Source organism: Xenopus tropicalis, chromosome 5, assembly GCF_000004195.4.
Source record: "Xenopus tropicalis strain Nigerian chromosome 5, UCB_Xtro_10.0, whole genome shotgun sequence".
Taxonomy (NCBI): domain Eukaryota; kingdom Metazoa; phylum Chordata; class Amphibia; order Anura; family Pipidae; genus Xenopus; species Xenopus tropicalis.
The window spans coordinates 100,931,027-100,946,812 of NC_030681.2; the positions used below are offsets into that span (position 1 = coordinate 100,931,027).

A 15,786-nucleotide genomic window follows, 5' to 3' on the forward strand; every position below is an offset into this window, starting at 1 on the left:
AATGTTGACGGCCAACTGAAAATTTACTTAATAGAATAGGTTCATTTAAAATGGACTAAAAGTTAATGCAAAGGTAAACTTCCCTTTAAAGTGGAACTGTCATTGATAAAAATATGCACATAAACTGTAGTAAATGCCTGCTCGCTCAAACTAACATTTTTTTCTACTGCAATCGACTCAGTAGTTAGTTTGTCTGTAGGGCATATGAAATTGTTTACTCAAGCTGGAGTCAGCCAATTAGAGCAGGTGAAATCTGTCAGTGAATTCATCAAAATATAATTCAATATATACACAACTATAAGATAAAATTATTTGGAAAACAGTAAACATTGACTACTGTTCAACGGAAGTTTTACAACAGAGATGATTTTCCTTTAACATTAAGTACAAAACTATTGTCTTCTTATTACAAATAGAAAGCAAATTAGTAAAAAATTAAGAATTGTTTGATTTGGAGAATGGCATCAACCTGTTTTTTTCCAGGATAGTGGGTCTATGGATAATATAACCCATACACATACATAATGATAGAGATGGGGTGTATGGATTGACAGTTTTGTGATTTTGTGTTTATTCACTGGCTTGAGAAGTGAATTGGGCTGCTACTTAAATAGTTAAATGTAACAATTTATAAATCGTATGCTGTCTTCCTCATTGATTTTAATACATAGCACATTTGTCTGATGTCTGATGCTGCAGACTACACTGATTACCATGCTGACATGCAGATCATATTAACTCAACAACATTGTTTTGCTGTGTTAATAATTGTGACTACTGTCTTTTCAAATTGATTTTCCTGCTATTCAAACACAAACACAAACAAAATACATTTATTTAGAACAAACATTGTTATTTTTGCTAACATATTTGTTTGCTATAAATTTTTTCCGGGAACAGATTTGTTCATATATTGTTTAGATTCCACATTGCATTGTTAACCTCTATGGAATCTGCTTTGACATTTAACATGAACATGTGCAGGACTGTAGGGGTTTATGCTGGTAATCATTCCCAGTTATTTTGGCTTCTCTCTTTCCCCCACTACTATAAATTACCTCACAAATTTACAGTAATTTTTTAGACATAATGTATATGCTGGTTAGCCTCCCCCCATAGATATGTAGTGTACTTTTGTCATGGTCAAAAAGTGAAATTTTTGCCAGTCATGGATTTGCTGTGATATTCCACATTTCGCAAATTTTTTTTCGCAAAACTGATGCAAAAACTCACCACAACAAAAATCTGCTGAGTGAGGAAAAAGTCATGGTCGCTGCAAAAAAACAAAATTGTGCAGAAGCAATATTTTGCAAATCTTTTGCCGTTTCGCACATTTTTCAGCAGTTTTGCAACTGCAGTGTGAGACAAAACAGGACAGATTCACTCATCACTAAGTGCTATAGAAGGAAGAAAAGCACATGGTATGAAACAGGTGTGCAATGATCTACAGTATGCCAGATGTTGTATGCATGATATCAGGTAGTTTTGGTTAATATGGAAAATTGGCTAATTCTTTGCCACGTTATCACACTCTAAATATACAACAAACTCATCAACATCAGAGAATCGTAATCCATTTCCAGGGACATTTTCACACACTGTGCTGCGAGTGGTTACACGCGTGACACTTGGGGAAGACCTTCTGGAACCCAGCCTTTTTGTCCTTCCATGGCACATGACCTCCTTGAACATCTCACGGAATCGTGTGGACAGTAGGTTGTACAGGATAGGGTTAACCACAGAACTCAGGTAGAATAACACCCCAGAGATCACATGGACAAAGCTAAATATTTGGTGCATCACTTCTGTCCAGTCATTTATGAAACTCCACATCAGTCGTTCCGTGTGAAAGGGTGCCCAGCAGATCCCAAATACCACCACTAAGATAACTGCAGTGAAAAAAACAAACATTTGTGAACATCCACTTCACATTGATGTGTCTTTGTACAATTCTTCAAACAGATGCAGATTCATTATAATTACTGGTAACAACACTTTGCTGGGCATTCATAATCCAAAAGGGCCTGTAATACCAACAAGGCACAAATACACCAATATATACAGTAACCATGGGAACTGCATAAAAATGCCAGCAGGTTTGATATTTTCCTGCTGTTTTAAGCAACTATGTTTCCTGGAATGGAAAGACATGGCAGGCAAATCTCCTATGTGTACCAATGGTGTAAAGAGTCTATAAAGCCAATCTGCACCAAGGTATTGAGAAGGACATACAATGATCTCTGGAGCAATCGATGACACTTTCTAAGGATTTTGGCAGATCATTTTTTTCTTCTATTAGTATTTAGTGCATGATTAGAAGAAGGCAGCAGCAGTCAATGAAAAGAAATATTTAGAAATTATGCATTGAGTAAAATAATCGAAAACATATGGTAATAAGTATGGGTAAATTGTATGTAGAACAAGGTCCGTTGCTGTGAGCACTACAGCTTACATGGACCTACGCAAACAGAGATTTTACAAGAGCAGGGCCCATTCAGGGTGATGTTATAAATCATCTTAGAGGTCATTTATAAATACTGGGCAAATTCACATCTAGGCAGTAACCCATGGCAACCAATCAGATGCCTGCTTTCATTGTTCTACATGCAGCTGTTTGAAAAAATGACTGATAATTTGTTATGAATTACTGCCTAGGTGCAAAATTGCCTAGTGCTTATAAATGAGTCCCCTTGAGTTTGCCCTCATCTAGTAAACCATAGCAAATAATCAGATTTTTTTTGGTTAGTTGGTTAGTTGCTATGGGTTACTAGATGAGTAACACATTTGCATATATATGTATATAAATGTATATAAATTTTAAAAAGAGCATTTTATTGCCTTCAGTTTTAGATTCAGTTTAAGATTAACAGTCCATCTAAAAAAATTACATAAAACTGTTTATAATCACCAGTTATGACCAGACATGTGCATGAAAGATGTATATTTTCACTTTCAGTAGAGGCTGGTAAGCAACATAAGTATCGCACCATCTATTGTTTCTCTAAAAAGTAAAAACACACACTTATTTAATTGAATTGTTGTAAAGCTTGTTGGCACTACAAAAATAAATGATAATGAAATCAAATCTCTGATAGTGCTCAAGGTGTTAATATTTCCAAGATTTATTACTGTCGTCACTTCTGTTCATCCAGCTGGGATATTTCTCTCAGAACCAAGAGGCTGGGGATGGCTTCCTAATAAGGACAAAAACTGACAAAAAATTCCACAGATAAAAGAGGAGTGCAGCCATGGGCTGTCATAGTGAGAGAGGCCAGAGCTTCAAGCAGCAAGATACAAACATCACCTGGATGAATTGCAGGGTCTATAAGCCCAGATAAGTTGCTATCACTCAATGACAATGACAGTGCACAGCTTTCCGTATGGTAGCCACTCAGGAAGAGACAATCACTTTGCTTGCCGATATTTATAGGCTGGTTTTATAAGCTGGGTTGCAACATACGCAGTGCAGTGCTTAGCATTCATTAGATTCGTGTTTATTTCCTACAGGTTTGTTATGACATGTCTAGCTAAAATGCAGTGAGACTTAGTATAAAAGTCAAACTCATAACATAAGAATTCAGAGAAACAGATAGAATGCTGATGGACAGGAAAATGTTCATTTAAGCAAGGTGTGGTCTCATTTAAAGAAGTTTAAAGAAGACTGGTTTTCTTGACTAAAGCACTGTAAAGCAAAAAAAACTAATCCAAAATATCTACTGTTACTGAAATAATAAAATACATTCTATAATTCATAGAAACAGTTAGACCACTGGAACATAGGGTTAGGGTTGCCACCTTTCCAATTTTGAACAGCAAAGTTTTATCTTGGGCAGTCTGGTTTAAACGTTTATCTGGAGAAACCGGGGCAAAATTCTCCCAGTCTGGCCAATAGTCTTGTGCTCCTGATATCACCCCACCCTATTACATACCCTTAGCTCCCCTTAATTTCATCATCCCACCCAGAAAGGTGGCAATTTTAGATGTGCAAACCAACCCCTTGGATGTTGCTCCCAATGTCCCCAAAGCAGGTGCTTATTTTTCAGTTCCTGGCTTGGCAGCAAGTTTCAGTTGAATAAAAACAAGATGTACTACCAAACAAAGCCTCCTGTAAGCCTCCTGATAGTGTGCATAGAGGCTACCAAATAGGCAATCACAGCCCATATTTGCACCACCATGAACTTTTATGATGCTTGTGTTGCTCCCCAACTCTTTTTACATTTGACTGTAGCTCACAAGTAAAAAAGGTTGGGGACCCTCAGGTCTATGGGCATCCAGGGCTGGGCCACGTCGGGTGCCCAGCCACGTTGCCCTTGCATGCGTGCACATGCGTGATGACTACGGGGGAAGTAAATGGCAAGCAACTGGTGGAGCAACAAGGGTCCAGACTAGGGGTATGTGACAAAAGAGATACATGCTTAGGGGCCCTTATTATCAGCAGAAGGTTGATGAGAGCAGTGAAAAGACAGAGATTGTGAACTGTTAGTTTCTATGTCTCTACACAACTGCAGTACTAGCTAATAAAGGTTTCCTTTTAATAGTCCTCATTCTAATAATATAAATAGTGCTGCATGGGTCACTCGGGGGAAGTTCAAGAGAGACTAGAATGTGTAAACAAAGGTCTGGGACCAGATGGTATTTATCCCAGGGTACTAAACGAGTTTAACTCTTTAATTGCCAAACCCATTCACTTCATTTTTCAGGATTTATTGAGGTCTGGCATGGTGTCAATAGGTTGTCAAAGTGGGGTAATAAGGGTAACTGACTTGGTTGGGCAGCACACTGGCAAATACAGTAATGTTCAGTGATGATGAATGAAAAGTTATGCACTTAGGTAGAAATATCATAAATGTAAGTTATACACTATATGATAGTGTGTTGGGGTAACCTTAATTGAGAAAGATCTGTTTTTTTATTTTGTTGATAAAAGCTGTGTTATTCTAGGCAGTGTCATTCATTGGGTATTTAAGCAAATCAAGTTCTATCTTGAATAAAAAAGGCATTAACTCGATGGATGAAAACATAATTTTGCCTCTTTATAGATCCTTGGTAAGGCCTTACCTTTAGTATGCAGTGCAGTTTTGGGCTTCTGTCCTTAAAAAGAACATTTATGAGCTAAAGAAAGTGCAGAGATTTGCAACTAGATTGGTAAAAGGGATGGGGGTTTTCAACTATGAGGTTAGTCAATGTTGGGCTTGTTATCTCTGGAGAAAAGGTACTTGTTAGGGGATATATTTACTCTTTGCAAGTACTTAAGAGGACATTATAGATAAACAGCAGATCTTCTTTTCCCAAAGAAAAGATCATTGCACCAGAGGCCACCCCTTTACTGGTTGTGCTTACTCTCTGCCCCCTTTTCTGACATTAGAAGGGCAATAATAGTAAGTTATCCTTAAACATGGCTCTAACGAGCTAACTCAGTTTTGTTTTTTTCATTGAATTGTGATTCAGCATCACACAATAGCTCTGTGTTGGAGACTGTTGCTTTGACAACTATGTTAAATAATGCAGTATAAATTTAAACTAGTAATCTGCAAAAAATAAATTGTATTGATGATTGGGAATATACAGTAAATAAAATAATATACAATAGAGGCTCAGTAATTAAGGTTTCTGTTATTGTTATTGTCACATTTAATAAATTCAGTAATTAAAAAGCGCTGTTACCATAGTTTTTGAAAAAGTTATTTTATTAAGGATTATATATGTACTTCAGGTTTCCATAGCAAGAACTGAAATTCTAATCACGTAATATGTATGATCTATGGCTCATGTGATTCATGGTATGAAAATAGACAGCACTCACCCATTATCTATATATATATATACTGTATATATATATAACATTTAGATATTCTGGGGAGAATGTAATAAAAGTCAGCAATGGAAAATATATATGCAATATTCACATTGCAAATTGTATGCCTTTTGGGTGAATTTAATATAGTTTTTGCTAACGCAGAGACTGTTTAGGGACCACTTCTAACAGCGAAAGAAAGTGAAAGTGTATGTAATAAAACTTCTTAATAAGAATGCTCTAAAAGGTTAAGCCACATTCAAGCATGCCTAAAAAGTTTACAATGTGCAATTAAAATTTGCAGTGCAGTAACAGTCTAATGAAGAATATTAAATTTTTTTTCTTTCTTTTTACAAAAGTTTTTCTTTTACGTTTATGACTTTTGTTACATTCCCCTGTCTTAAGCAACTAAAATGCCTTCCCCTTTAAACAAAACAGTGAATGTTTACTGCAATATATTCAAGCTGGCAAACTACACCAAAGTCATCCCTGGTCTGGCCAGTCCTATACACTTACTTTCATTTTGTTCATTAACAATTCTACTGTTTCATTATACATTTTTCCCAAGGACTAGTTTTAACCTGCGACTTATTTTCAAAGGTTAAAGCTCCCAAATGGTTGCCCTTTTTATTGCCACCACTGGGATCATTTAACTCTAGCTGGGAAAGGTGTGAGCTACAACATGAAGCCTTTTTTTGCTATAGTTTATATAGGGGCAGTGGACAGCTCAGTGTCAGAAATCAAAATTTTTGCTGTGCTTGTGCTGCCAACTGCAGCATTGGATTGGGGTGTCCAAAGCCCACCAGGGCTGCCAACTAGAGATGTAGCGAACTGTTCGCCGGAGATCTAAATCACACTAAAATCGGGTGTTCGCAAGTTCGTGAACTTTTAGCGATGTTCGCAATTTTGGGTTCGCCTTAGCTGGAGCCAAATTTTGACCTCTCACTCCAGAGCCAGCAGATACATGGCAGCCAATCAGGCAGCTCTCCCTCCTGGACCTCCCCCGGACCACTCCCTTCCATATATAAACCGAAGCCCAGCAGCCATTTTACATTCTGCCTGTGTGTGCTTGATGAGTTAGCATAGGGAGAGAGCTGTGCAGGGGTTTGAGGGACAGTTTAGGTAGCTTTGCTGACTAGAAATCTACTTTCTACTGCTCTGTATGTAGCTGCTGGGGACAGCTGATCTCATCTGCTGTAACCCAATAGTCCTTGTAAGGACTGCTTTTATTTTCTGATTACTGTTACTCTTCTTTTCATTGTGTACTGCAGCTCCGTCTGTGTGTGTTGGAGACAGGTGTGCTGCTCATAGTAGTGCACTAAGCACCAACCACACATTGACAACATTTTTTTTTATTTGTGTTTTTTTACTTTGCTACTGTAATTTATAGAGCCCAGTGCTATTAGTCTAGCTGTGTTGGGGACTGGTGTGCTGCTCCTAGTAGTTCACCCCCAGCACCAACCAGAGATCACTTTTTTTTCATTATTATTTTTTTTTTTTTTATTTAACTTACTGTTCTTTAACGTGTCCAGTGCTGTTTGCTGTTGTTCATAGTAGTGCACCAAACACGTTACACATAGTAGTGACATTGCAATAAAATCACCTGAGCGATATTTTTCCACCAGCAATAATATATTCCGTATCCACTACTGCGGCGTTTTGTCTTTGCATGTGAACCGGCCGTAACCTTTACACGACTTGATTGGCATGTAGACGCCGGACGTTTTAAAGCAGTTTATGACACAAGTTTAGAAATGTAGTGTGATTTGTGCCCTTTAAAGCACAAAACGCAACGCTGTGTCAACAATGTATTTTTCAGAGAAATTTTTGCCCTTGATCCCCCTCCTGCATGCCACTGTCCAGGTCGTGGCACCCTTTAAAAAACTTTAAACTTTCTAGTTTTTAAAGTTCGCCTTCCCATTGAAGTCTATGGGGTTCGCAAAGTTCGCAAAAGTTCGCACTTTTTGGCGGAAGTTCGCGAACGGGTTAGCGAACTTTTTTTGTGAGGTTCGCTACATCTCTACTGCCAACTCAGGGGCCCTCTACCTTAGTCTCCTGCACACAGAAAACCCAATGCTACCCCACCATATGTCTGTGAGCCCTGTACCTTTTGCTTCCTATTTATCCCAAATAGGGGATGGTAGGTGCTAGTGCCCACAAATACTAGGGGGGAGCAGGCTTGGGGCAGGTGGGCCCACCAATTTCCTGGTGTCTTGCAGCCCAGTTTGACCCTGGCCAACTGCCAGTGCTTGCTACAGATAATTTTATTATCCACTAGGTCCTTTCTCATCAGTGATTTTTTAATAACTTAGTTTCATCAATGGTATAAGAGTTTTAAAAGTCCAGGTGCATAATTTAACATTTAAGAATCTAATCTGCCACTTAGCCACCTAGATTGCCTGTTTTTCGAGATCCTGCTACAAGGCTGCCATATCCTGGATGGAATTAATTGAGCTGCATTGTTTTGTGTTATCTGAAAACACTGCAAACTATGAACTGTGCCCAAAATGTAAGTTTCACATGTCCAGTTGTTAGTGTTGGCAGAATGAGTGAGAATACAGAAGAAATGACAGCTACACGTGCTACATTTATGCTTCCATTATCAAAGTCACTTCTTCCACTGTAATCTAGAAGGTATTTATTATGATAAGGGTTTTTCAGCAAAAACATTAGAAGCTTTAAGTGCAAGTGCAGAACATTACAGCGTTCAGCCTAAATGGCTGTTTCAATGTGTGATTTTGTCATATGCTAATTATAGGAGGCAAAGGCCAAATTTAAAGATCTGTTAATATTATTATGCCCAAGCTGTGCTCTATCAATTCAAATCTCTATCGACAAACAACCTGTTTTTGTTTAGGCAGCCTTCTGCTAATATTTTGCCCCCCACATTAACTCCCTCCCGCAGTTAAAGCTAAAGATTATTTTAGGCAAAAAACTTATCAGCAAGGATGCAAATATAGGCATTTTATTTTATGTATATAATGTGTTTATTACTTCTGTTTACCTGTTTATATATAATAGCACAGAGGAGCACTCAAAAGCCAAAATTCCTAGGTGCTGGTAAGCATATGTAATGTTTAAGAGGATAACTTTTAACAATTTATTGTAAGAAAATACAATATTTAAGAGAAACTGAAGAGAAGCCATAATAATCTGCCTGTGCTGTAGGGATCAGTTCCACACCCTCTGGAATAGAACTGAATGGCACAGGTTTCACATAATACAATGGGATTCATTTTTTCACAGGAATCTAACCTACAGAGCATATCTGCTGGCTGCTCTGTAACCTGTGCCTTTCTCCTTTTTCAGATAGAATGGCTGTCCCCATGGCCACACAACAGTTTATTTATATAAACTATAGTAGTCTTTCTGAATCAAACACACCAGTTTTACCAGTGCAGTTCAACAGTACATTATATTGTAATTATGTTGTGTGTAGTGCTCCTGTTTTATCTAGACTGAAGCAGAACGCAGCTTACTTGGGGCTTCTTAAGTGAACACTATGGTGCCCATTCATTAAACCACAATTTTGTTTCAGAAAAAACGATTGTATTTTTTCTATTTGATAGAACTTTTCATAATGACCTTGATAATATTGTTAAAATTCCACAACTTTTTAATGGTTTTCATAACTTCCACGAAAAAGTTGTATTTTTCACAAAGACTACGACCATTTCAGAATTCATTCAAGCTTTGGTATGGTGACTATCTTTTGGCCAGGTTGGTGCTGCAGAGTGCCATTGAATCATATGGAAGGCTTCCAAAATCATGCATTGAAGTTTCAAAGCCAGAAAGGTTTTCATGCTGTTTATGAACATTTGGATCCGAAAATTCCGTGACTTTCAGAATGCAACCACGATATTTTTGTATGGCCGGTAAAAGAATTTTCATGACATTTTTGTACATTAGAAATTATCATGGTTACTCCAAATTTTTTCCAATCGTGCTTTTAACCACCCAAAAATCATGGTTTAATGAATGGACCCCTATGTGTTGGCACTTTTGCCCCAAGGTAAAGTAAAGTACCCTTTATACCTGTGGTTCTGCACTTGCTTACACAGGTTACGAAATTTTCGGGCCTCCAAATAAATGGGGACAAACCAATTATCTTTCCACTAGTTGATGATACCCCATCATTAACAGATCCAACATCGAAATTGAGTTTATTTAAGTTTATGGCCAAATATGTATAGCCAAAAGTATCTGTACACTTGTTTATCCAACATAGGCACATACCCGGTGGGTAGTGTTCTCCTGGCATATGGCAAATGCAGACTTTTCTGTCAGACTGCCAGATACTGTATCATTTATCACATAAAGGGTGTGTTTTTACTGCTCCAGAGTTCAATGTTGGTGACCTTTACACCACTCCAGCTGCTACTTGGCATTGTGCATGGTAATGTTTGGCTTGTTTGCCTGTGAATGCCATAAAAAACTCACATTCCTTATGTATAGCTCTTGTGCTGACATTGCTTCCAGGGACAGTTTGGAATTCACCAGTAAATGTTCTAACTGAAGAATATGACATAAAAAAGTGCTCAGGATATACTGGAATTTAAGGAGTATATAATATATATATACAGTATATAATTTTGGAGCTATTAATTCTAAACCTGCAAAAGATACTAGTCCTTTTCCCAAGGTTCTTTTTCATGTCTGATGTGTAGGGTAGCGTTTGTGCTACCAAATACCTTATGGCCAAATATATCCATACAAATTTTAAACCAACATTATCTAGACCATTATCTGAACTGTAATCAGTGTTAGTACAATTTATATAGAGACTACGTGAAACAGTAATCCAATGCTACTGAAAATATGATCAATCCACGCTTGCAGTCTTCTTATGTCCAATAAAATGCTGTACTCTTGAAAAAGGTTTCTTGTTCTGGAAGTTATTTCTATGCAAAACATCACTTTGACTTGTCACTGTGTCATCCACACCTTGTGTCTCAACCCTTTCTCCTTGTAGATTGTAAGCTCTTTTGGGCAGGGCCCTCTTCACCTCTTGTATCGGTTACTGATTGCTTTATATGTTACTCTGTATGTCCAATGTATAAAACCCACTTATTGTACAGTGCTGCGGAATATGTTGGCACTTTATAAATAAATGTTAATAATTTGTGTCCAGAACATTATTTCACAGTTGTGTGCCTTCATGCATAGCATAAGCCGAAGTTGTTTAATTAATGGAAGGCTTATCCTTTATACAAAACTGTGTTTTTAAGGGTTTCATATACCAGTTTCTTAAAGGCCTGGTTGCTAAACATCAGTGATAAATGAGTTGGATGAATAGAGCTCCAGATATTTAGAAGGAATCTTATCTTGAAAGATATGTATTGTGGGCTCATTTACTCTTTTTTGTATGCCTGCCTAAAATCCTTTATATATATACATATGTATATATCATGATAACCATTCACTTGTGCAGATAAGCATTATGGGCTCATTTACTCTTTTTTGTAAGCCTGCCTAAAATCCTTTATATATATATACATATGTATATATGATGATAACCATTCACTTGTGCAGATATGAAATGGGCAATGAGATCATCTACTCCTTTCTTTATGCATGCCTAAAGTTATATATATATGTAACACCATACTCACAGGTCTTTAGTGAAAAGCAAAAAATACATTTATTGAACCAATGTTTCGGTCTCAACAGCCGAACCTTGATTAAGGTCTCTATTGAGACCAGGTTCATGTTGTTCTATAACTTCCTGACTCCTGCACTCAGGTATGTAACCTTATCTTGCTGTTTTACATATATAATCATAACCTTTTACATGTACAGATGTGCAGATAAGCAAATTTTCTTTAATTTATTGAGGGGAGGGGTTTATACATGTTATACATGACTATACCACTATTCTTAGCTATTTAGATTAGCAGCTTCCTGCTAATACATGGAAATACACAACAAATTCCAAAAATGTCTGTGTTGGCAAGTGGTAGAAGATACTTGTCAAAATGTTTGTTTTTTTTATGTACTCTTTCTCTTGCTATCAGATGTCAAATTAATGATGACCTGTGGGACCAATAACATCTGCCCCAGAAAGTGGTCTTGGAAGACATTCTAGATGTGTGATCCTTTATTTTTTATTTATTTCTGTAGTCATAGTAGAGCAAGATCTACTATAATGTTGCAAACTAAGGTTTCTTAGCAAGATTTATGTTAAAAAAGAGCTGTTGAGCATAATAATTTAAGATTATACAAAAGGTTAATCCTGTTAAGTGGTGACTTACATTGCATTCCACATGAACTGCAGCTTAGAAACCTATAAACCATAAGTATGAAATCAGTTGTATAACTCCCACTCACCCGCCTGCTCTGAAGCTGTTCATGCTCAGCAAGGCTCCCTAAACGTTTGCACATACCTCAGATGTGACTGTATTGCTACATAGGCACAGTTATATTTCCATACCTGCAATTAACAACTCTTGCAATGGGAGAGAATGCAAGCAAAGCTCTTAACAGAACATAAACACTGGTGAATTTTGGTAAATTGCTGCTTTAATGCTCGAGAATGGGAGTACTTTTACTAAACTATTTCAACCCTGGTATCAACTCAGCATCTTTTTTTTTACCCCCAAAAAATATATCTACTTTAGAAGGGCTGCAAGAGGTTCATATCTGTCACTGCTCATTTTGTATTCATTTTGGTCCTTGCGAGGTCAGTAATTCGACTACCAGTGCACAAATTAGTCAATTTTTGCAGGGGACTATTTCATTACTTGCAAGGACCACACATGGAGTAGCTTCAAATTCCCTGTTAACAAAAACAGTACATTTTCTGCATTAAAACAATAGGGCAAATGTATGTTGAGCACAAGCCCTATCCATTGAACACAAGTTGAACAAAGGGATATACTGTCCTTATATACAACTAGTGACCATACATTATAACTGATAGAGTTCCACTGAATTTTTTTAAAAATGCTGCAGCTTATATGACTGATGCACCTTCAATTTGTAGAAAAATTCTTCAGCGCACCAATTACATGCTTCCATAGGGTGCTTCAATTCCTCAGCTGCTCCCAAGCCATTCCATGTACTTTACAAAGGGAAGAAGCGCACCACTATACCGGCCATGCCTTTTGACACATTTATTGCAGAAAGTAAGTGTTACAAGCTTGCTTTCGGGGGTGACCCCCTTCTTCAGGTGCATTGCAACGAAAGCTTGTGCCACTTACTTTCTGCAATAAATGTGTTAAAAGGCATGGCCGGTATAGTGGTATGCTTCTTCCCTTTGTAAAGTACCTTCAATTTGGTCACTGACAACAATTCAACCCTTTATAATAATTGTTAGATCATTCTTGTGGCTTTAGAAAATTTTAATAAAGCAGTGATTGCACAAAAATATAGATACTTAGTACTAAGCATAATATGAATGATTACATTATTATTAGAAGCACATTAGAAAAGATCTCTGCTAAAAGGTATAGCCATGACAACAGCTACTTGGACAGTAGAGATGTGCATATGGCTCTCTATATGGCAAATAAAAAGAACAAACTTTATTTCATTCTTGTACATTAAATTTATACTCCTACTCATTCACACCTTTGTATATGACACACATTACTCCCACATATATTGCACCTTTAATACAGTTATACACAGCTACTCTTTAAACAATGGACTCTGGCAATAAAATCCTCTTATGTTTTCAGCCTTTTATACCACAACCTCCTGAAAAAATACAAGGACTCTTTGAAACTATTTTGCAGTTACTGTTTCAGCCATGGAAAGTGCCCCAAGTAAAAGTTATGAAAGTTATTTTTCGTCATTATTATTTAGAAAGAGATTTGTTTGAAGCAGAAGAATGAGAAGCTGCAAGCAGTTGCTAGTAATGCAATCTCAGAAGCAGAACCTGTATGCGCAATTTGGAAGCCATGCACACAGGCAGATGATTAAAATCCAAGACTTTCTAGTTTTTTCACTTATGAGATCCTGAGTACAATTTCTCTCATTTTTTCCTCTCTTTTGTATTTTTTCTTGCATCGATTTTTTTCTCTTAATTCTCTAATTTTAAGAAGTTTTCATAGTCTTCTATTGAATTAATTTACTACCCCAACTTGATAATTCTTGAATAAATCTGCTGCTAGAATTAGAGAAGAAATGGCTACATCAGTCATCTGCTAGTTATCTAACATTGCTGGATTATTATGCCAGGTTGCTTTGCCCACAGTAATCAACTTCAGAAGGGCACATATAAGGCTGCTGAGTTCAGAAATGGAAAATTTGTTTCAGCAGTTATCATTTGAAATAAAGAAGAGAGAATCAAGTGTAAACAGAGCAGGCAGAATTCTCTTGCATCACTTGGCTGCTGGCCCTAATGCTTTATCATGCAGTTTTGCATTATAATGCTGGACTTTAGTTTGCATCATGCTTTAATCCTTGACAATATGCTGGAGAATTATAAGAACTGTTACATTTAAGTGAAGAAAAACTGCTATGCAAAGCCAAACCAGGTGTAGGCAGAAGAGGCAGGTGCCTGGGGTTCAAGGATCCTAGGCACCTACCTCTTCAATGGTCAGAGTGGCTCATTGGAATATCAGGAAAATTCCTGGTGGCCCCAGTCCTGCAAGGCCCTGCACACCATCACCCCCCGCTGGACCACTCCAAACTGCTCACTGTCCATATTCTTCATTTATCTTATTATTACGTCTGGAGTTAATGCTCATTGTCCATTTCTGCAATGATCTTACTGACATGTCTGGAGTTAATGGATAGCTCATTCATTTCTGTAGGGACCTTACTGGCACGTCTGTGGTTAATGAAGGCTAAAGAGAGTAGCAAAGGGCCCAAAAATGGTGTATTTTTTAGGGCCACAAGATTCACTTTCCTCGTAGTCCCCATATTTTGTTGAGAAAGCCTTGCTCCTCTGTGTACATAACAGCACTGAAAGCTGTGAAGGGTAGTGGTGATGGCAGGTGTGCTTATGTGTTTTGTGGGCCCCTGAGGTGAGGCTTTCTGTTGGGCCCCAGGCATCCCCGTCTGACACTGACTTATTTTGCCTCCTCCTCACTTAGGCCCTGTCACACCAGGGGGGGAGAAGAGAGGAGTTGCAGAGCGGGGGAAAGGGAAGGGTGTAGAAGTGGTGGGGTGAGAGAGTAGTTGATGAGCTGGGGTGGTTAGGGGTGTAAGGGATAAATTGGTGGACCAAAACATAAATTGGTGAGGGGGGTCACTTGTTCAGAGTGAGGCTGGCGGCTTGCTGTGGGTGCCCTACTGTGTTGGTCTGGCTCTGCTGCTATGGAAGTTATCTGTCTTTTTTAACATAACTGAGCCATAAAACAACTATTGAAGAAAATCAACAATTTGCACCCAGCCATATAATTTGTGTTGATATGAAATATCCTGGGTTGTATCTATGGAAACTTTTGCAATTTAATGCTTGCCAACAAATTGAGGTATTTTCCTAATATATAGCTTTATGGCCCCTATATATAATGTTCTGTGCTTAATCTCATTCTTGCCAAGAATGTTTTGTACTTCCGATTCACTGACCCTGCTCCATTTCCAGCATACAGTCTAATAACAGAGTGACATGTTTTGATCCTACCCTTTTATTCCCCTCTTTCAGTTGTCTTGCTTTAGTATATATTTATTGCAGTAATATCACATAGCCCACGCATCAGTTCATCACATAATAAGCACTTTAGCTGGATACAAGGTACTGTACATGCAACAGGCAAGGTTATAGTTCTGTGTGAAGTCAAATGGTGTTTGAAGAAGAGCACAGAAGTGACTGAATCCTTCCATTGCCACTGCAGCTCAACAGAATTACCTCCTAAAACCTCTTCCCATACATCAAATGGTACCAAAAGTTGACAACTTACTATTAATGAAAAGAATGCTGTCACAAGCCTTGAATCTAAAATTAAAGTACATCCAATTGTAAGTGTATTTAATATTCTGAGTAGTATGTATTTTATAGCAGAAGTATTATAAAAAGGGAATTCATTTCTAAGCAGATAATA

At 37.6% G+C, this 15,786-nt stretch overlaps 1 protein-coding gene across 1 annotated transcript in view; it reads right to left on the reverse strand.

Annotated features, from left to right (window-relative positions):
- Nucleotides 1-1,320: 1,320 nt before the first annotated feature.
- The window catches only part of nmur1 (neuromedin U receptor 1), a 30,137-nt gene continuing 15,671 nt past the window's right edge, over nt 1,321-15,786 (reverse strand). The window contains exon 3 of the mRNA XM_002937350.5: nt 1,321-1,889. Within this exon, the coding sequence (XP_002937396.1) occupies nt 1,507-1,889 (383 nt within the window). The 3' untranslated portion in view covers nt 1,321-1,506. The remainder of the gene's footprint in view (nt 1,890-15,786) is intronic.